General features: G+C 40.2%; 1 protein-coding gene across 1 annotated transcript in view; it reads right to left on the bottom strand.

Moving 5' to 3' along the window:
• NPTX2 (neuronal pentraxin 2) overlaps window positions 1–22,370 on the bottom strand; it is a 41,650-nt gene extending 19,280 nt beyond the window's left edge. The window contains exons 1-3 of the mRNA XM_077449045.1: window positions 21,673–22,370; window positions 17,321–17,537; window positions 6,071–6,315 (exon numbers count right to left, since the gene is read on the bottom strand). Of these exons, the coding sequence (XP_077305171.1) occupies window positions 6,071–6,315; window positions 17,321–17,537; window positions 21,673–22,119 (909 nt within the window). The 5' untranslated portion in view covers window positions 22,120–22,370. The remainder of the gene's footprint in view (window positions 1–6,070; window positions 6,316–17,320; window positions 17,538–21,672) is intronic.
• Window positions 22,371–23,046: the final 676 nt, after the last annotated feature.

The raw sequence follows: 23,046 nt of genomic DNA on the forward strand, positions 1-23,046 counted from the left end.
TGGACAAAGTGCCACGCATGCTCAGATCAAATTCCTAGACCAAAGCTATTGGCTACTAGCCTGAACGTAGTCCTGTCGTAATGAAATAACGTCATCACGTTATGTTCAATCGGATTTTCCGACAATTTAGTCCGACCGTGTGTATGCAACATCACTTCCGGACCTCTTCCGGAATTAATCCGTTGGAATTACTCTGACGGATTTGGTTGTCGGAATCTCTGACCGTGTGTACAAGAGCTAAGACAGCTTATTGTGAGAAGTTCCCTAAACAGCCTAGTATAAAATTATATATATATATATATATATATATACATATACTGTACTTCCAGGTAGAAGAGATGTGAAACCTGTAACAGTACCAGGATCAAAGTAGAAGTACAGGCTACATGGCATTTTTAGCTAGAGAACTTTAAACGTGGTATAGCTGAAACTGTGTTCAAAATACCCTACAAGCCCTTCATAGATTCACATTTAACAACAAAACAGATATAGCGGCCCATTTCTACATCAGAGGCCACAACATAATGATCTGAATATTATGGTACTGTTGGGGACCTTCAAATCACACAAAAAAGGCTGGAATGGTAAAGTAAATTCATATAAAAATTTAAAACTTTAGACAGTGGCCCAAATAGGGAACTGGATTTTCTGCAACACTATAATTTCTGATCTCTGGCAATAAAGCCTATTTCTTCTGAAGATTTGATCAAAGGAATATTAATGTAAAAAAGATTGCTAAGAAAAATAGTTGTATTTTATGAATGGTTGTATTTCATTGCTTCTTTGGCATATGGACATTTTAAAGGGACTCTCATTTGAGGGGAGGATTGCGTCCAAACGTCTTATCCCTGAGTCAGTTATGCCAATAACCCTCAATACTCTTATTTCTATCTCAATAGTCAATGCCTTTGCGTGTCAAGAAAAAAACATGTTGTAACATTTTAAATAGTCATGTTTTATTGCTTCTCCTTCTTACCCTATAGTGTATTCAGGCCCCCTTCACTGTTTTCAATTTTGTTATGTTGCAGCCTGATACTACAGATATTTAAATACATTTTTTTCTCATTAATCTACACTCAGTACCCATTTATGACAAAGGGAAAATGTCTGAAATATAATTTAGACATTTAGAAATGTCTGCGTATTTTATTTATTTTTTTAAACTTAAATATCACGTTAATTATTCAGATCCCTTACTGTTGAAGCCCCTTTGGCAGCTTCAAGTCTTTTTAGAACAAGCTTTGCACACCTGGATTGGGGGATTTCCTGTTATTCTTCTTTGCAAATCCTCTCAAGTCAGGTTGGATGGGGGCCATCGCTTAACAGCCATTTTCATGTCTTCTTAGAAAGGTTCAATAAGGTTCAAGCCAGGGCTCTGGCTGAGCCACTCTAGGACATTCAGAGAGCTGTCCCTGAGCCACTCCTGTGCTGTCTTGGCTGTGTTCATAGGATCATTGTCATGTTTATGATACATTATCAGTGCACTGTATGTATAAATATGTGGGTTTAAGAACCATTTTCAGAGTTGTAAAAATTTGAAGAAGGGATCTAAAGCATCCTGAAAGCTTGCATCTTTCATACCCTTAAGTGGACCTTCACCCATTACAAGAACTTTCTCTCTCCTGTTTCCTTCCCCTCTAGCTTACACAACAACAGATCATTTCCTCATTTTCAACAATTTGTACCTTTTTTGTTCTGCAGCCTAACACTTCCTGATTCCTCACTTGCTGAGAATGACATAGGGACCCACGTTGCCTTCAGGGATGCCTACATCACATATCCTAAGAGGCAGTGTTTTACAAAGAGATGCTCAAGGCCCATGAAATTCATCTACATCTGCTAGCATTGGTTTATGCCAGGTGTTTGGGGATTGGCAGATACCTGGAGCATAATTGCACATGCACTGGGCATTTCTGTACATGCACACAAATTATACAAGTTTCTACAAGGTCACGGATACATAAAACTGGTGGCAGAGCTGCATGATTCTGGCCAAAATGAGAATCACAATTTTTTTGCTTAGAATAAAAAGATCACGATTCTCGTAACGTAAAATCTTTCCCATTATGCAAAACAAAAATGGGCTAACTTTACTGGTTAGTGTTTTTTTTTTTTTGCATTTGAAAGACCACTGCACAAATACAATGTGACATAAAATATTGCAACAACCACCATTTTATTCTATTGGGTGTCTACTAAAAAAATAGAAATAATGTTTGGGGGTTGTAAGTATTTTTCTAGCAAAAAAAAAAAATGATTTTAACTTGAAACCAACAAATGTCAGAAAAAGGTTTAGTGTTTAAGTGGTTAATCTTTCCTCATTTGCACACAGTCTATTCCACTGACAAATTGTTACAATGTTTGTACTTAAGTTCCACTGATAAAGAATGTTTTGATTCTTGGCAGACTGCCCAGTTTTTCTCTTCCTTTCGTTTAAGGGCTGTGGCTTCAGAAGAGCAGAGAGAATTATTTGCATAGAAAGAATTGTGAAACACTTTAGTCAAGATCGCTATAAGGATTCTTGACGATTAATTGTGCAGCTGGTGCCATTGGTGTGCATGTGCTAGAATATCCTGCATATACACATAGACTTACCTCAGGTCTCCATCAGGTCCCAAATACCTGGCAGAGACCTGCAGCACATCTGTATGTACACAAGATATTTCAAGGTGGCAGGGTGGAAAGGGAGCGGCAGGAGGAGAATTTCACCAGTAATATGATTTACACTCCAAACTTCTTGTATGTTTTAATTAGATTACCTATAAGCCTTTTTTATTAATGTACTTGCCCACCTCTCTGCCACCTCTGAAACTGCTATGGTCTGTTGTATCACTCAGGAATGTTCGCAGTGAACAGTATGCTAATGACTTTTTATCTGTAGCATAATTATATATATGATTTTAATTATGAACTGAGCAGAGTATGTAGTCCTTCCACTTCAGTGCTATATCTGATTTCGGTCTGCAGAGGTTTGCAGTAATTTTGCAATATACAGGGTAGTTGCTTTTAGGGTTTCTTGTTTTCCCTAGGAAGGGAGATGAATTTTAGAGGACAGCAAACAGTCTTTCAGTGTCTTCACTGTTATGTACTTAGAAGTGTTTCCACCCATCATTTGTATGCCAACAGCCATAAGTAAATCTAAACGCATAGCTAGTCTGGATGGGCCTTTTTAGGCATTCTACAGACTCACATAATTATCTAAATAAAACATATTTTATATTCAAAACATACCATACAAAATACATTAAAAACCAAATACTGAGCTGTAAAGAACTTATAAGCAGCTTAAAAGTGCTATCCAGACTAGCTATGTGTCTTATTTAACAAAAAATGTTTTTAAACTGCAACAGTGTGATGGGCTATCTGTTATGTATTTTTGCAGACAAGAATGTTTCTACCACTATTATTTCCTCAACAATTTTCCTTATATAAACTATAACAATCTGAGGTTATAGTATTTTATTTAATAATTAATAATTTAATTTAATAATTTATTATATTATTTATTATTTATGCTTTTTCATTAAATTGTTCTATGTTTTTTTGTATATACAATCTTTGTTTTTGAAAAAGCATTTCATTTTGGGTGCACCCATGGCACGATATTCAAAATATTGGTTTTCCAAAGGGAGGACACAGTCCAAGCCCACTGGCCCTATCTGACTAAAGAAAGCCTGGAAGGGGAGGAGTCACATCTTTTAGTAATTTGTGTATCTAAATTTAAGCTTGAGCTATTGAGATAAGCAGGTTTTATAGATTCAACTAATGACTAGCTTTTGGTAAGTAATGTAACAATATGTACTATACATTCCTTTTACAAAGGAGGAAATTGCGTAAGGTGCCCTTGGTTAAAACCTAGCCTGTAGAAGGGAAATTGATGACATTTTCATATCAATGTATTCCTGCCAAATATTATGGATTCTTTCCATCTGTCTAAATGAATCATCACATTTTAATTAGTAATTCTGTATTTGTTATCATGGTTTATGGAGCATAAGCCTGCAAAGAGGTGTTTGATGCGAACATAGTTTTGCAAATCTATCAAAAATAATCCTTTAGCAAAACTGTGGTTTATAGTAGGTCTCTGCTGCAGTTCTAAGGATGAGGCGAAAGAAAATTTGCCATGGGCTCAGGCAAAAATGCCAAGATGTAATCTTGTTAGTATTATAGCCTGGATAGCTGATGTTCTGAAACAGCTTATATCCAAGACCCCACAGCTCTAAAAAAGACAAGAGATGTCTGATTTAAAAGACATTATTCTCTTTCATGTTTTTAACGTCTTGAAAAGGATATGTAAGTCTACTGAAGACCAAAATGTTACACAAAATTCCAAAACATTCCTAATCCCTAACTAAGTATTTTTCCTGCATCAAATTCTACAAAAAACAAACAAACATATAATCCATGATTTTTCAATAAAATACAACTGCAGGCAATACTTCAGGCTGGGTTCACACCGCAGTAGAGAGCGGCTCACAGCATGGGTCCGGTGCATCCCCGTTCACCATTTTGGGTCCGATTTCGATTCAAATTCAGCCAAAAAAAGCCTGAAATGGATCAGAAGATGCACAGGACCCCTGTGCAATTTGCTCTGGAGCCACTCTGGAGATGTGTGAACTGGTTCCATTGAGAGCCAGTCATAATCTCCTGACATGCGAATTGGATGCGGGGAAACCACCTTTGCTAGTATAGTGTCTGTACGGATCAGTATCTTGATCAGGAGAAGAACTATACTAAAATCGCAGTTTGCTTTTTACCATAGACATGTAGCAAAATACATTCTGGCCTAAACTTATGAAGAAATGTAACTTTATTGGATACTTTCAATAACAGAAAGTATAAAATACAATTTTTTTTTCAATTTTTTGGGGTATTTTTCCATTTATATAATAAAAAACCCAGTGGTGATCAAATACCACTGGGCATTTGGGGAAAACTATATTTGCATGAACATTCTATAGATTTAATTTGGGTACAGTATTGTATGACCAATCAATTGCCAGTTAAAGTAGCGAAGTGCTGAATAGCAAAAAATAGTATGGTTATGAAGGGGGTAAAACCTTCTGGAGGTCAAGTGGATAAAAACGCATTGGACTGCATCTGGTGTAAACCAACCCTATAACAAGTGATAAATGTGATAGTGAAAACAATATTACAAAGTGTCCTAAAATGTTACAAAATGAAACAATTTGCAACATTTTAAGTATTGTAATTTAAGTAATTGTAATTTTAAGTATTGTAATATTATTTTCTTTATCATATATTTATCAATGGAGCACTTATAGCAGTGGTCATCATCCCTGGTTTAGACCAGGGATCCTCAAACTATGGCCCTTCAGCTGTTGTGGAAACAATGCATCCCATGAGGCATTGTAAAACTCTGACATTCACAGACATGACTAGGCATGATGGGAATTGTAGTTTCTGAACAACTGGAGGGCCGTAGTTTGAAGACCCCTGGTTTACCCTGGATTCACACCTATGCAGTTTTTGTGCTTTTTGTATTTTGTAGATTTGCACTAGAGTCCATTTATCATGGTTTCCTATGGAACACAATCTGTAGTACAGATCTGCAAAATGCAAAAAAATGCATAGGTGTGAATCCAGCCTTAGGCCGCGTACACACGGGCGGACTGTTCGCCCAACTTTGTCCGCTGAACAGTGTTTGGGCGGACAGTCCGCTCGTGTGTGGGCTTTCAGCGGACAGTTTCAGCGGACAGTTTGACGAACAAGGTTTTTCGGAATTTCCGAAAAACTGTCCGCTGAAACCTTGTTATATATATATATATTTTTATCTTCTTATTTTTGGCTGGAGTTTTGTTTCATTTTTTTCATGGCACGCAGCATTGTGTGTGAGGAAGTAAAAGGCATATTGCAGTCATAAACTTATAATGTATTTGAAACAAACAATATTTTCCACTTAATAACAGCCTTTCAGGATTTTTTTTAAGCATTATCAACATCAAATTATATGAAATTATTTATGCTTCAGTGTTTTTTTGCTTCCTCCAATTTTCTTCACTTAATATGTTTACCAGGATGCAAGTAATTATTTAAAAAATATGCCTACCTTGTCATTAATTAAAAGTTCAATCGGGTGATTCCCCCATTCGATCAGCACAATCTCATTAGCCTGGCCCTGCACAGCGTAGGAGAACGGGGTTCCAATCCCAGGCGAGGCGCTGGACTTCAGCCACATACAGATTGTGAAAGCAAACAGCTCAGGCAGAGTCTTTTTAATCCTGCCGTACAAATAATTGGTACGAAGTGGGAGGGAAACCTTGAAGTCATCTGGTGATTTGAATGCGCTGCTCCCTGTTAGAACACAGAAAAAGAAGAACAAAATATGACATTGCAGGTCTTCCACTTCTACATTATTGATTAAAAAATGAAATTATAGTATGTGTTATTTTGTCAAAATCACAATGTTAAAAAAAGATTACATAAGCCTGCACTGCACAGTTAAATCATTAAAACACAGAGATCTTAAAAGGGATAAATACAATCAAAGTGACACAAAAAAAAAATGTATTCTCCAAAAATAATCCATACACGTGCACTACTTAAAGGCCCTGTAATCTATTTTTCATGGAATTGGTTTGTGTGTTTTTCTGCCTTCTACCAACATCCTCCCTGAGCTCCTGAACTTTTCCTTTTCACCCTCACTTCTGTTTGCTTGGAGCAAGCAAGTTGGGTTCATGTGCATTGCTCTATGTACACGACAAATTCCAAAGTTCATAGCCCCTAGTCCAGGGGTCAGCAACCTTTTCCACTTAAGGGTCGGATTCAAAGTATGCTAATGCATGGAGGGCATCATTCACCTGCTAATGAATGAAGATAATCCTAACATAGTAATAATAACAGTACAGGTTTACCTCACTTTAAGGTGCTTCACTAATACAAAGCTAGTTCACCTGGAGGTAGCATGTGGCTGGGGATTCGTATTTTACTGCCCCCTCACCCATCCTAATCTAAGGGTGTCTCTGACGCCAGCACTGCCAGCCAGCATGGTCTGGAGATGGGGTTCCTGTCCCTAGAGAAAATGGGGTCCCTGCTCTTAGTGGAGAAGGGTTCCCTGTCCCCAGGAGAGATGGGATTCCTGTACCCTGCTCCATCAACAATCCATTGTCCCCTGCTCCACCAACAATCCACTGTCATCTCCTCCGCCAACAATCTTCTCTCCCCTGCTATATCAAAAATCCACTGTACCCTGCTCCACCAAAAATCCACTGTACCCCGCTCCACCAACAATCCACTGTACCCTGCTCCACCAACAATCTACTGTCCCCTGCTCCACCAAAAATCCACTGTCCTCTGCCGCATCAACAATCCTGTGCCCTCTGCTCCACCAACAGTCCACTCTCCCCTGCTCCCCCAACAATTCACAATCCCCTGCTCCACCAACAATCCACTGTACCCTGCTCCACAAACAATCCACTGCTCCCTGCTGTACCAACAATCTACTGTCCCCTGCTCCACAAACAATCCACTGTCCCCTGCTCCACCAACAATCCACTGTCCCCTGCGGCACCAACAATCCACTGTCCCCTGCTCCACCAACAATCCACTATACCCTGCTCCACCATCAATTCACTGTCCCCTGCTACACCAACAATCATATTTCCCCTGATACACCAACAATCCACCATCCCCTGCTCCACCAACAATCCTCTGTCCCCTGCACCACCAACAATCCTCTGTCCCCTGCTCCACCAACAATCCACTGTCCTCTGCCGTATCAGCAATCCTGTGCCCTCTGCTCCACCAACAGTCCACTGTCCCCTGCTCCACCAACAATCCACCATCCCCTGCTCCACCAACAATTCACTGTCCCCTGCTCCACCAACAATCCACTATACCCTGTTCCACCAACAATTCATTGTCCCCTGCTCCACCAACAATCCTCTGTCCCCTGCTCCACCAACAATCCACTGTACCCTGCTCCACCAACAATTCACTGTCCCCTGCTCCACCAACAATCCACTGTCCCCTGCTCCACCAACAATCCACCATCCCCTGCTCCACCAACAATCCACTGTACCCTGCTTCACCAACAATCCACTGCCCCCTGCTTGCTCCACCAACAATCCCCTGTCCCATGCTACACCAAAAAAACCTCTGTCCCCTGCTCCACCAACAATCTACTGTCCCCTGCTGCACCAACAATCCACTGTCCCCTGCTCCACCAACAATCCACTGTCCCTTGCTGCACCAACAATCCTATGTCCCCTGCTCCACCAACAATACACTGTCCCCTGCTCCACCAACAATTCACTGTCCCCTGCTCCACCAACAATCCACTGTCCCCTGCTCCACCAACAATTCACTGTCCCCTGCTCCTCCAACAATCCTCTGTCCACATAGTGTCTTCTGCCCCCCTGCACCCCACCCCACAAATTCCCACTGTGTAGGTAGAACTCTCCTATCTTACACAGGTGTACAGCACAGCAGAAAGCAGCATCGCAGGCTGGATGGGGGCGGGAACTGCTGAAGTAAACTTTTCACATTAACAGGCTGGTAGTTGGTCGCTAGGATCGCCCAGCAACCAATCATCTGCTGTTTAATGTAAAAAGTTAACTCCAGTGGTTCCTGCCCACATCCGGCCCTGTGATATCGGCCGTTCACTGCTGTCCAATGAAGAGGACATCAGCGAAAATGTCCGTGGGCCAGGTGCCCGTGAATTAATCACTGACTCTCTCATGGGGGGGAGGGGGAATTGATAATGGAGGAGGGTGACAGGAGTGGGGCAGAATGACAAGAGGGTGATAAAGGTGACAGAATGAAAGTGATACAGGATGATAGAAGAGAAGCGGTGCAAGGTGTGTGTGTGTGTTTAGAGGGCAATAGGAAGGTAGAAGCAAGGGCAGTTGTTAGAGTATAGGGAAACATTATGAGAGCAGCACGTGTGAGCGATGTTTCGCAGGAAAGGCTTGTTAACACAGGATGTACTGGCACACAAGCCTTCCCTAACTGTTGAAGTGTGCATTCCACGGAGCTCTCCTAAGCCTTCCCCACATCTCTCGACGGCTCTCAGTGACAGCTCTGTTCCTTATCACCTTAATGGTTGAGGGCGGTCAAGGTTTCTACTAATACTGAGCAGAAAGGAGTTAGTATGAGAGTGCAAAGGGGTCAGAAGAGCTGAGTCAGAGTGGGGACAAAGTGATGACAGAACTATGTTGATGAGCCAGGATGAGGTGGTGGTACCAGGGCATAGCAGAAGAGTTGGGGCTTGGTCCTGCACCCTCCAGCCAGATGATGTAGTGGCAGCAGAGCCGGGACAAGGGGTGGGTAGGAGGGGAGGCTGCCCTGGGGAAATGGTTTATTGCAGGAATAGGGGTGCCCTGACCCTAACCTTAAGGGAAGGGGGGCACAGTTTGGCATCTTTGCCCTGGACGTTGGGTGACAGCATAGGCTGTTGCCCCAGATGTAACCCAAGGTAGGTGCCCCGTCTGCCTCTGCCTTCACTCAACAAGTGAAACCACTATCACTATGACACAAATGAGAGAACTCTCTGTAATGGTGCCCTGGATAGCATTAAAACTTTCCCCCACTGTATCCAAAACTAAAAAAAACTAAACTTTTGGTAGCACACTTTAATTTCTTATCCCCTTTTTCATTCCAATGCAGTACAACAAAAATGCAGCTCAGAGTGGGACACCCTCAAACATTATCTTTTTGCATTCTTCACTACGGCTTGCTGATAGCAAAATAGAAAATTCTGTCAATGTATCATTAAAAACTATTTTTGGTTGAGGGGTTGAGAATGATGACCATAGATATACACAGAGTTCAATATTTGCTTGTTGGTCTGGTGGGCTCTTAGAACGTTGGATGGAAAGGGTTACTGCTTATGTGAATACGGCTTTGCATGCTGTATGGGCATTCAATCACTGCTGAGTTATTACTTACTGAATATTTCAAAAGGCTTTACTATATAAAATCAAATATCGAATATAGCCAGCCATCCTTATGTTTCTGCTAGCCATTTATTTTTAATTCCAGCAATTAAAATCCTCATCTCGCACAGTGAAAGTCACTTTAAAAAGGAAAACACAATCTGTTCTACTTTCCACTAACATAATAGACTGTAATGGCTGATCAAAAGCTCTTTGCACCTGGTAACACTGGTAATGCTTTTCATCTCTGTATGAATGATGGAGATCTGTCAGTGACAACTCCTATCTACAACATGCAAAACTATACTCCACCACTATTTAATATGGAAGATGGCTTGCCTATTATGCTGTACCTTTTTTGTGCATAACACATTTTTTTAATAGGATTTCTCGGGAATTGTAATCCTTCCTGAAGCAGCACCTATGTGCACAGCCCCTAAAAAAATATCAGCTTGATCCTTGCCTTACTGTTGCTTCTTTACTTGGCAGCGAGGTCCCCAAAGAACACCATTGTATTTTATTGTAGCATGGTAATACAGAATTTCACCAGCAGGTAGCGCTAAACGTGACATCTCTAATTACAGATCTCTGTGTCCATAGAAAAACTTCTATGTAGGAATTCTTTAAATAAACCTAGCAAGTCATTCTTTGTCAGCCTCTTAGCCAGAAATAAACAGCAATATTAAGTAGATACTCCAGACAAACTAAAAAGCTTACATAATCTTTTTGTGTATTTTATCACTTATTTTTTTGTTGTAAGTACCAGGTCAACATTCTCTGCAAAAATTTTGCATTTACCAGTTTTCTGAAAATTCCTGTTCCTTACATTGCAATTCTGAAAGCTAAAGAGAATTACACACACACTCTTCTAAATTCCTTTGTAAACATAGGCATTGCATGAATCAACAAATAAACATGTCGTTTGGCTATGTACACCCCACAATTACCCCATTCTAATTATTTACAGCACTTATCACACTGAATTTAAATTTCACTTGCCACTACAATCTTCCGAAACATTTTATGAATTGAGTTTAAACAGCATACAACAGCACACAAAAACAATCAACTTCTTTTCATGTTGGATAGAGTGGGTCAGGTTTTTGTTTCCATCTATGTTCCATTTGGGATGATTTCCCTTCAAGTTTGAGGAAACCCCTCCAAAATGAGGGAATCCATTTTCACAAGAAATGGTGGTACTTTTGGTAGATTTCCCCTCCATTCCTATTCTGGTGACAACTGTGTGAGGGCTGATTGGAGGAAAGGGACCCCCCCCCCCCCCACACACACACACATCGGCAGAGGAACAAAGGAACGTGCAGAACTGTATTCTGAATAGAAAAGCTGTGTGCTTATCTCCCTCCCCATCACAAATTTCAAGAAAACTTCTCAAAAGTGACTCATGCTGATAACAGAGGAATGAAGCACCAGAGAGAAGCTACACTTATAGCGTGCGAGAGAGACAAGTAAACACTACAGATATATGTGCTTTGTTCACATTTCATGACTGGGTTTACAACCACCTTAAATTTTCTGTGAGTGATGATAGGGAAAATATATAAAACATAAACTAAGTGGGCTTCCCAACACAGTGAGTCGTATAGTGACAAATAGGGATGAGAAATGAGAATCATCATGCTTACATACAAATGAATCAGAAAATAAATCACAGTTCTCCAATATGTATATTTGTACCAATTATAGTATGAATAAATGTGATTTGGAAAAAAATGTATTTAAAAATGTGTTTTTTCAGAGTTTAGATTTAGATACAGATTTTCCCAATGAGAATACTGGATTATGAGATAGATGGACATGCTTTAATATATTCAAAAACAGGTGCTACGCTATTTTTCAATGTTTTAGATCAAAGCAATATTAAACCCATAGTCAAAATTGTACTATATTGCAAATTACCAGTCATTAGATGGCTGCATTAGATCTCTTTTGTTATACGTTTTCCCCTCTGTTTTCACCAAGTGATTTGAACAGTAACACACCTCCTGTATTATAGTGCCCCCACTCTGGATGAAGGAGCATGGGGGCACCTTTGGGCAGCAGCATTGTTATTCTGGGAGCAGGGGAGTTTTAGATGTACTCGAAGATTTAGATACAGAAGTCAAACTCCAGCTCACACTTTATAAGCAGTTACAGCAATAATTTGTTTTTCTTTTGGGATAAAGGTTTTTATATAAATTAATAAAAGCTGACCATTGTAGGCAGTGGTAAATGGCTTGTCTCATCTCTTTAACTGCTACATCAGCAAGGGAGCTTGTTCTTTTGGAAAACAACAAACTTACTGGCCAAAGCACCAGGTGAAAATAAAATAAAGCCTAATGCCGTGTACACACAACTGGACTTTTCGACAGCAAAGGTCCGACGGAACGAACCGCCGGACAATTCGATCGTGTGTGGGCTTCATCGGACTTTTGCTGTCTAAAAATCAGATGGACTTTAGATTTAAAACATGTTTCAAATCTTTCCGACGGACTTGAGTCCGGGCGAAAAATCATTTCGTCTGTATGCTAGTCCGACGGACAAAAACCGACGCTACAGCAGCTATTGGCTACTGGCTATGAACTTCCTTATTCTAGTCCGGTCGTACGTCATCATGTTCGAAATCCGTCAGACTTTGGTGTGATAGCGTGTGGCCAAGTCCGTTCATTTGGAAAGTCCGTCAGAATGGTCAACTGGGAAGACTGTCGGACCTAGTCTGCTGGAAAGTCCGGTCGTGTGTACACAGCATTAAAGATAAAACCTTACACAGGCATAACATCTAATGCTGCATACACACACTCGGAATTCTCGTCAGAAAAAGCTCTGATGGTTTTCCCGTTGGAATTCCAACGGAATTCCGCTCAAACTGTCTTGCCTACACATGGTCACACCAAATTCCGAAGACCAAGAACGCGGTGACGTACAACACGAAGGGACTAGAAAAAGGAAGTTTAATACCTAGTAGCCAATAGCTTCCACCTCATAGTAGAATCTGAGCATGTGTGAGTTTTTGCCCGTCGGAATTGCATACACACGATTGGAATTTCCGAGAAAGTTTTTCCATCAGGAAAATTGAGAACATGCTATGAAATTTTTGCTGGCGGGAACTTGGCAAGCTAAATTCCGATGGAGCATACACATGGTCGCATTTTCCAATGAAAAGCTCTCATCGGTCTTTTGTTGCCCGAAATTCTGATCGTGTGTACGCGGCAAGAATTGGTAAGCTGCGATATAATAAATGTTTGTCTATGGGTTTAATACTGCTTTAATGTTAAAGTTTGTTGTTAGCAACTTTTTTTTTTTTTTTGAGGTGAGATTTGCACAAAATACCATATTTAAGGCTTTACTACAAAGCAAACAAGTACTTTAAAATGTCTATGCCATAATACCATAATATACAGTATATGCATACATATTTCTACATCCTACTACAATATTGGGTTGAAGGAACAATAAATACATGCTCATATTCAACAAAAGCACCATTTTCATGCACAGCTTCTTCTTATTGATTATTCTTTAACCAAACAGTCATGGACAATATTTGATGTACTCACAGTTGAGAATTAGGTATGCTAAACAAACATTTGAATTCAGGACCTGGGGCTCTATTCCTAAAATGCTAAAGGCTATGTGACCTACCTTTGTTCAGTAATCCCCAGGCTGCTTAGTAAAACATCCCCCTTTCTTAGAACAGACTGAAATGCTGATGACAAATAATACTTGAAGGGCAGAGTATAAACTCTAAAAGCATATTGTTTGTTGGTACTAAAGCACTAAATATGTAACAGCCTTAGAGTATTGTGCTGGGTTGCAAAGACAAGCTCGTACTTTACAGTCATTCTGCATTTGAACTTAGTGTTTGTGCACATTTATGAAATGTGCAAAAAACGCGCATTGATCTGACATTGCTATTCATTGTTAATGGCACCCAAACCATGTGGCGCATGGAGCTGCTCTATGCACGTGGTGCAAAAATGCACAAACAACACACATATGCATGATGCGATTTTGCACATGTCCATGGAACGATTATGTGAATGCAGGCTTACTGAAAGATACTGGCTATGAGACTGTTTTGAAGGATGTTTGCTAAAAATGGATGTCATGCTGTTATGCTGATACACCAGCTTTTTGGAGCACTGCTCCACAAAAATGGGATTGAATTAATAAAGCTGCAGAGTGCAAAATCTGGTGTAGCTCTACATAGCAACCAATCAGCCTCTAGGTTTTGTTGTCAAAGCCTAATTGAACAAGCTGCAGTTAGAAGTTGATTTGCTACCATGTACAGCTATACCATATTCTGTGTGCTCCAGTTTTAGGAAATCTCCCCAAAATTGTGCAAGTGGGAACTTTGACCTGTGATTTTAATGGCTGTTTTCTTGGTCAAACTCAATGATCCAGAAAGTACAAAATACAATCAGGCAACTAGCACTTTCAGTAGGAGGCCAGCAATGACAGCTTATATATTTGAATATATTATTACGTTTTTCTATAATGCTCTCTTCAGATTTCTGGGTGTTCCCAAGCATGTTCCTGCATCACACAAATCCAATTCAAGATATCAGCAGCATACAATGGTCAAAGACAGACAGGGCACTTTAAAGTGGTTGTAAACCCTTACAAACCACTTTGACCCACAGGTAAGCCTAGATTAAGGCTTACCTGTAGATCCAAGAAATATCTCCTAAACCTACACGGTTTAGGAAATATTTGGCAAAAGACAGGCACCGCTGTCTACGGTGCATGCACCGTAAACAGCGGCGCGCAGGCGCACTGAGCATGCTGCTGTTAACGGTGATATGCCGCGAGTGGCGGCTCCCATGCGCATGCGTGGGAGTGACGTCATCGCAGCTCCGTCGAATGGCAGCGCCGGAGCAGCGAGACTCACCAAGAAGATGGAGGCTTCGTACACAAGGGGACAGTGGTGACTTTGCTGGCTCCTGTGTCAGGTAAGTGACACATAATGGATTACTATGCGATGCATAGTAGTCCATTATGTTTTACCTTTGCAGGGAATCACTTCAATACTGGGCACCTTCGCCTCCTTCCTTCCCAGACCATTTTTCAGCTTTCAGCACTCTTGCACTTTCAATGACAATTGCGTGGTTTTATCATTTTGTTCGCACAAGTAGAGCTTTCTTTTGGTGGCACTTATTCACGACTCCATTTTTAATTTTTTTGCGATATAAGCGAAAATTTGGAAAAAAATAAAACAATATTTTCTTCTTTCTATGTTAAAAGAAATCCAATAACATAGAATTTTGTCATAAATTTAAGCCAAAATGTATTCTGCTACATATTTTTGGTAAAAAAAAATTCCATTAAGTGTATAATAACTGGTTTGTGTGCTCACGGATGAATGTACGCAAATGATCATGTACAGATGTGCACAGGTAATCACAGACATATGTGTGCAGATAATCATTGGGACATGTGATTTTAGTGGGACATATGTGGGGGACGTGTTTTTATTATTTGGGGACATGTGTTTTGGGGACATTGTGTGGGGACATGTGTGTTTACACTGTGTGGTGACGTGTGTTTACATGTGTGTTTACACCAGGTTGGTGATCAGTGAATAAAAAGATGTAAAAAACAGCTCATACTCACTGATCACCAGCCGGCTGCAGCAATCTGCTCTCTTCTCCTCACCTACAACTTCCGTGTGAGGAGAGGAGAGCCAATTACTTAGTAACTGGCTCTGTGTTTACATCACATGACAGCTGTGATTGGACACGGCCGTCATATGATCAGGTGGGCCAATCACAGAGCCCTCCTGCCGAGCCGTTGTGTGATCGGAGATGCGCCGTGTCCAGGGGGACACAACGCATTGGGCGTGCCGCTGTGTGGGCATGCACATGCTCAATCCCCCTCCTTCTGAGGGACGTTCCTGAACGTCCATTCAAAAGGAGAGAGCGCCCACCCGGCCATTTATATATATTGGCGGGTGGGAAGTGGTTAATATCACCAACAGAAAGCAGCAATGTTCAAGGCCATTAGGCTGCTGCCTGAGAAAGTGGACCCTAGTGGCCTCTTTAGTGGCCAGAAACCCTGCTGCTTTCTGTTGGTGACACTGGCATGTCTTGTCTGTTTTTCTAATCATGGTGTGCTAATATCTTGGGTTGGACTTATTCTTGGTGGCTCCATCCACTATTTCATCACATTGTCCTCCTATGACTGGGTTTCATTGCTGTATGGAGTGCAGTGGACTTTTTATTTATGGACTGTATTGCCCAAGAACATGTGTTACACTGTAATAGGAACTGCAATGCCATTGTTTCTTAAGAGAAAACAAGTGAAGCGATCAAAGCAAGCAATGGACCCCCAATGCAGGCTTGTAATGGAATCCGCTGATGGGTGCTCAAGCTCAGATGTCCCCCCAAACATCAAAAGACAAATAATGGAACGTAAAGTATAGCCGGCAACTCCAGATAATCCTTACGAAGACTATTATTATAACATGATAGTAAATAAAATACACAAAGGCTCACACATTTCACTTGACGCCTTGATCACATCACCACTGTGATTACTCATTATCTATTTTACTCACTATCATGTTTTAATAAAGTCTTTGTAAGGATTATCTAAAGTTGCCCGCCGTTATTTCTTAGGGCTTGTCCACACTTCTGTGTTGTGGGAATGTATGCAGTACCATGTTTTTTTTTGTGTTTTAAAATTGGGTAAGGCACTTTTATTGCATGTTTCCCACGTGTAGAACAGCCCATTAAAAAATGTACGGGCTGCTCTAGACTTAACGTGAAAAAATGCATGGAAATGTGCAAAAAAAGAGTGCATGCTATGTTGCACCTGCAGGGTATGAATAGAGCCTCAATGGCACCCCAATGTTCCTAACCATCATACATGTTGCATTGCATCACAATGCATTGTAACATATTTCCATGCTTTGTGGTACAGTTTGATTTGAGAAGTAAAAAAGGTCATGCGCTTCTATGGTGGACTTAGATGTGGTGGGCAGCCCTTGCAGCAACGTACATGTGCTGGCACATCACTTAGATATGAACTCAGCCTAAAGAAGGATAATACTTTCAGTTCAAATCCACAATAAAAATGAAGCTATGGGTAAGCAGCCTTGGCAGCCAATCAGAAGCCAAATTTCATCCCGACCACAGTGCCAGTTTATATCTTACTAGTTGCATTAGATTAAAGCTCAGTGTTGCTCTTTTATGTATATTCATTAAGACAGTTCAAAGAACATTGACCATGAGCAAAGGGGAATAAATCATTGCAACTGAACAGACTTCAGCTTACTTTGGTCAGATCTAGTGAATGATAAAATGGGTTGTTCTCCATGGGTTACTACCCTTTGTACATCATTTCTGCTCTTTGTATTACTAATGAAGTCTCTATGATGTTAAATACAGCTGAATGTGCTGTTATTGATCATTCTTCCGCCAAATTACCTTTCTCAAGCTCATTAACTCTTTCTAGGAGCGCAGTGAGGGCAGACTCTGTTTTGTGCCTATGTGCTGCACTCTCGTTATGAAGAATGGATTTCTCATCTTCTAGTTCAGCCACTTTGTTTAAAAGCTGGTGCTCCAGGTCCCCCAGCCTCCTCTGGAGCATCTCTCGAAGATCATTAGGCAGAGCTGAATAGGACACATTGGATCTCAGTTGATGCTTCAAAAAAAAAAGAAAAGTCAAATCAATTAAGCATCTGATATGGAGGTTAGATATTCAAATTCATAATACTTCCTGCAATGCGTTCTTAGTATACTGCTCATCAAATGAATTAACCGCTTCAGGCACCAGGGAACAAGTCATGTGCAGCAATGGAAAAATCACCTTCAATACATTTTCAGTATCTGACTGATGATTTGCCTCCTATGGTAGTCTAGTTTGTGCACAGTTGCCAATACTGCAATATAGTTATGAATGATTTATGAGGAATATCAATGAATAAAAGTGTGCTATCCATGGGCTTGTGCCCATATTGGCTCGCATTCCTACATGTGTGATTATGCCAAGGATTATGATGTACTTACAATTTTAGCAGGCATTTGAAATAACTATGCCACTCACAGGGAATTAACGCAAACCCAGGAGAGCTACATGGTTTATGAAAATAATGAGTACACAACACAGCAAGACATTATCCTAGGTTGCCCTATTTAAGTAACTGCATCAAGCATTATATGTAGCCATTTTGCCATAGACCTGCTCTAAACACATGGCTCTAGGAAATTAAAATATTGCAGTATATCCCAACACAACAGATCAGTATAACAACAGTGTCAAATCTGTATGTGTGTGTGTGTGTATAAATATATGAACACACACATTTACACACACAGATTATTTTAGATTTTATCAATGACTAAAATCATGCAGCAACTGTAAACATCAGCAAACGTTAACCTGAATACTTAACAGTTACAAACCTTACAGTGCAACACATTTTACACAATCAGTGGCAAACATCTCAATATTTGTACATCTCCCTTTCTAGAAATATTACCAGAAAAAAATATATATCATTACTGTACATTAGAACATCTATAATATCTCGAAGCATCTTAATACATAGCTAGTAAATGTGTCAACAGATGCTAACAAATGTAAAAGATGTTAACAATAAGTAGTCCTTTAAATTTTGCTAATTCCTGCATCTTGACCATTGGGCATTCTCAGTACTGTGTATACATCCTATCTATCTATCTATCTATCTATCTATCTATCTATCTATCTATCTATCTATCTATCTATCTCTCTATCTCTCTATCCTTATATCTATTTATTAATTTATCTATCTATCTATCTATCTATCTATCTATCTCTGTGGGGTGGGTACTTTGCTCATACTTACAATGCGGTGGTTACCCTTGGAAATATCTATCTATCTATCTATCTATCCATTGATCTATCCTTCTATCTATCTATTAATCTATTTATCTATATTTGCTCACACTTAGAATGTGGTGGTTACCCTTATAAATATCTATCTATCTATTGATCTATCCTTCTATATATCTATTAATCTATTTGTCTATATTTGCTCATACTTAGAATGTGGTGGTTACCCTTATAAATATCTATCTATCTATCTATCTATCTATCTATCTATCTATCTATCTATCTATCTATCAATCTATCTATCTACTGTATCTATCTATCTATTAATCTATTTATCTATATTTGCTCACACTTAGAATGTGGTGGTTACCCATGGAAATATCTATCTGTCTATCTATCTATCTATTGATCTATTCTTCTATATATCTATTAATCTATTTGTCTATATTTGCTCATACTTAGAATGTGGTGGTTACCTATCTATCTATCTATCTATCTATCTATCTATCTATCTACTGTATCTATCTATCTACTATCAATCTATCTATCTACTGTATCTATCCATCCTTATATCTATTTATCTATCTATCTATCTATCTATCTATCTATCTATCTATCTATCTATCTATTGATCTATCCTTCGATCTATCTATATATCTATCCTTCTATCTATTAATCTATCTATCTATCTATCTATCTATCTGTATTTGCTCATACTTAAAATGTTGTGGTTACCCTTGGAAATATCTATCTATCTATTTGTCTATCATTCTATCTATATATTAATCTATCTAACTATCTATATTTGCTCATACTTAAAATGAGGTGGTTACCCTTGGAAATATTTATCTATCTATCTATCTATCTATCTATCTATCTATCTATCTATCTATCTATCTACAAACTATAGCATTCTTACCTGCCCACTAAATACATTCTCTGTAGAACCACTGTATAATTTCATAGTTAAATCAACACACTATCTATTATACTTGATGTACTAAAGCGCTAAACGTAATATCAGCAGTTTGTGAAGACTTTATTTGCTAAGCACTAATGACCTCTACAGTATGAGAAATGATAATGCCATCAGTTTATACAACTATTTAAAATGGCAAGGTTCCTAGTCTGTATGTGGTTTTATTATAGGGTATTGAACGCATTGACTACACCACTGTTTCTCTACTCCAGTCCTCAAGGCACCCCAACAGGTCATGTTTTCAGGCTTTCCATTAATTTACACAGGTGATGTGATCAGTTTCACTGCCTTAGTAATTACCACAGTCATTGCATCTGAGGGAAATCCTGAAAACATGACCTGTTGGGGCACCATGAGGATTGGAGTTGAGAAACATTGGACTACACACACAGGCAATGTGTGAATGACGCTGGTAATTCAGCACTTCGGACAGTTCCTGGGTGGTAATTCAGCACTTCGGACACCTCCTGAGTGGTAATTCAGAACTTCGGACAGTTCCTGGGTGGTAATTCAGGACTTCGTACAGCGCCTGAGTGCTAATTCAGGACTTCGGACAGCTCCTGTGTGCTAATCTTGATAGCTCCAGGGTGGTCTGTGAAGCTTCTCAATAGAAGATCAGAGCCTGAGCTGTCCCAGGTGCTGAATTAGAATTTTTCTTGTTTCTTTCTGTTTCATAGCTCTGTAGAGAGCCAAGCATGCTGTAAAACCTCTCTCTGTCAGCATCTCCGTGCCATAAGTATGAATGGAAAGAAGCCCACAGCGTGTCCAGTAAATGTGAATGAATGGGATTACTCTCCTATGCATGCAGACCATTGAAGAAGCACAGACCTCACCATATTAGACGTAAGGAATGAAGACTGCTGGTGGTCACACACATCCATAAATTATTGATTTATTTTTAGATTGATCTCCTCTAATATAAATAATTGATCTATAGTCAACACCCTATTTGAGTCATATGACACACACAGGGAAGTAGATTCTGATCGATAGTTAAGATAAGATCGTAATTTACAATCATAATCATATATCTGTTTCTATAATTTTATCTCATAATCAGATTGATCAAAATATCATCAAATTTATAAACAAATTATCTCAGTGCTGTTAATTGATACAAACCAATCAATAATATTCAACCCTGGCCAATCATCTGTTTGTTCGAAATTGATTGGAAGGGAAATTATGGCTGTCCAATTGTTTGTGGATTCAATTGTTTTGATCAAATCACACAATGATCAGATTTTTTTTTTAAATGTGTATGACCGCCCTAAGGGTAACCTTACAATGTGACTATGCAATTCACTTTCGCTGTACCAATACTATGTAATATGAGGACCTACCTCATCTTTTCCAATCAATTTGTATCCAATCAGAGAGTTCATTAGGTAAGTTGTTGGTAGAACTAAAGGAGATTGTACAATCAGATTGTATTATGTGTGATGAAATGTAGATTTACTGTAACTATGTAAGGTAAGGACTTTCTTAATCTATCCCATCAGTATATATCCAATCTGACATATTAGTGGGTAGATGTAAAGGAGATTGTACAATCGGATTGTAATATGTGTGAAGAATTTTAGATTTATCATATCTATAATGTAGGGGACCTTTCTAATCTATCCAATCGGTATATATTCAATCTGCCATATTGGTGGGTAGATGTAAAGGAGATTGTACAATCAGATTGTAATATGTGTGATGAATTTTAGATTTAGGGATCTTCCTAATCTATCCAATCCAATCAATATATATGCAATCTGCCATATTAGTGGGTAGATGTAAAGGAGATTGTACAAGCAGATTGTATGTGAGATGAAATTTAGATTGATCATAACTATGTAATGTAAGGACCATTCTAATCTATTCAATCAGTATATATCCAATCTGACATGTAAATGAGATTGTACAATCAGATTGTAAGGTGTGTGCATGCTATAAAGTTTTCAATGGTAGCGGTAAGTGATAAACGCTCCGACTTACCTCCAGATTCTCCAGCCTGTCTTTCAGGGTTTGCATGGTGCGGCTGAGCTGGTCGATGATCTGGCTGGGATCTCTGGGTAGATCGCCCATGGTGTCCTTGCCCCCCGATTTTCCGGCCACCTTCTTCCAGGACCCATGCTTGCCATCCTCGGAGAGGCTCTCACATCGGTTCAGCTTGGCGGTAAGTTCCCGGATGGTGTCCTTCTGGTTGCCGATGGTCTCCTTCTGCTGCAGAATGGTCTCCCGGAGCTGGATGACTGTAGATCGCAGCTCTTCCTCGGGAGTGGCACTGAAGCCTTGCATCGGGCAGCCTGGGGTGGCATCGGGGGGCAGAGCCGTACACACAAAGCGCTCCCCAGCGCTGTCCCGCAGCTGTTGCTGCTTGTTGATGGTGTTGCCCCCGGCCAGGGCTAGCAGGCAGATCCCCGCACTTATTACCGCAAGCATGCCTGCTACTACTACTCCTAGTCCACACAGGAGGCTGCGAGTCCGGGGGGGTATAGTGAAGGAGAGGGGACGCGATGTGACTAGCGGTGCCGCGTTGACGTTGAGCCAAGAAGCGTCAGGTAGGTAGCGGTGTGCGGTGTGTGCGGAGCGCTGTGTGCGGAGCCTCCTCTGTCCGCTCTCTATGAGATTCTCTCCAGCGGAGCTGTGCCCGAGCGAGTTCACTGCCTCGTCTTAAAGGGACAGCGCCAGCAGGCGGGACTGATGGACAGCTTCTCCCCCCATGCAGACGTCATCTCATCCCATGTGAATGTACAGCATGTTCAAGGTGAAAAATGATGTGTGAGAGCAGAAAGCCCGGCTATTGGCTGGACAGGAATCACTTCACTACATTCTTCTGTTAGGTTACTAAATGCCCCCTCCATCTGTCATGCTGCCCACTGCATTTACTACAACAATACATATTCATCATGAGCTTCCGGTTGAAAATGCAAAGTGATTGTAAAATGAATACAACACAATAGAGTATGTGAGTTTTATTAGGGAAAGCGAGGAATGATGGGATACGCAAAGTAGTAAAATTCTTCCTCCATGCACTAAGAGTATAGCAAAATGTTTATACTCACACAATAAAAGTATGAGTATGCAAAATACATTATATTACCAAAAGTAATATTATTGATATTGCCCACCAATGTGCTAAAAAATGTTGGGCGGGAGAGAAAACAAACCCCCCAAGGTTCGCACTTACCTCTCTAGCGGTCATGGCGCCATGGCTTCCCCAGCTTCTCCTTCCAGCCAACCCAATCTTCTTTAGATCCACCTTCTGTCCTGATTGGCCGTGAGGAGAAGTCGGAAAATAATAGCGAATATTGATTCACTGGTATCAAAAGTGGGAGGGATTGGGGCACCCCAAGCCCAACCATTTTG

This window comes from Lithobates pipiens, unplaced genomic scaffold (assembly GCF_037356315.1).
Source record: "Lithobates pipiens isolate NorthernLeopardFrog02 unplaced genomic scaffold, aLitPip1_a1.2 Scaffold_22, whole genome shotgun sequence".
Lineage (NCBI taxonomy): Eukaryota > Metazoa > Chordata > Amphibia > Anura > Ranidae > Lithobates > Lithobates pipiens.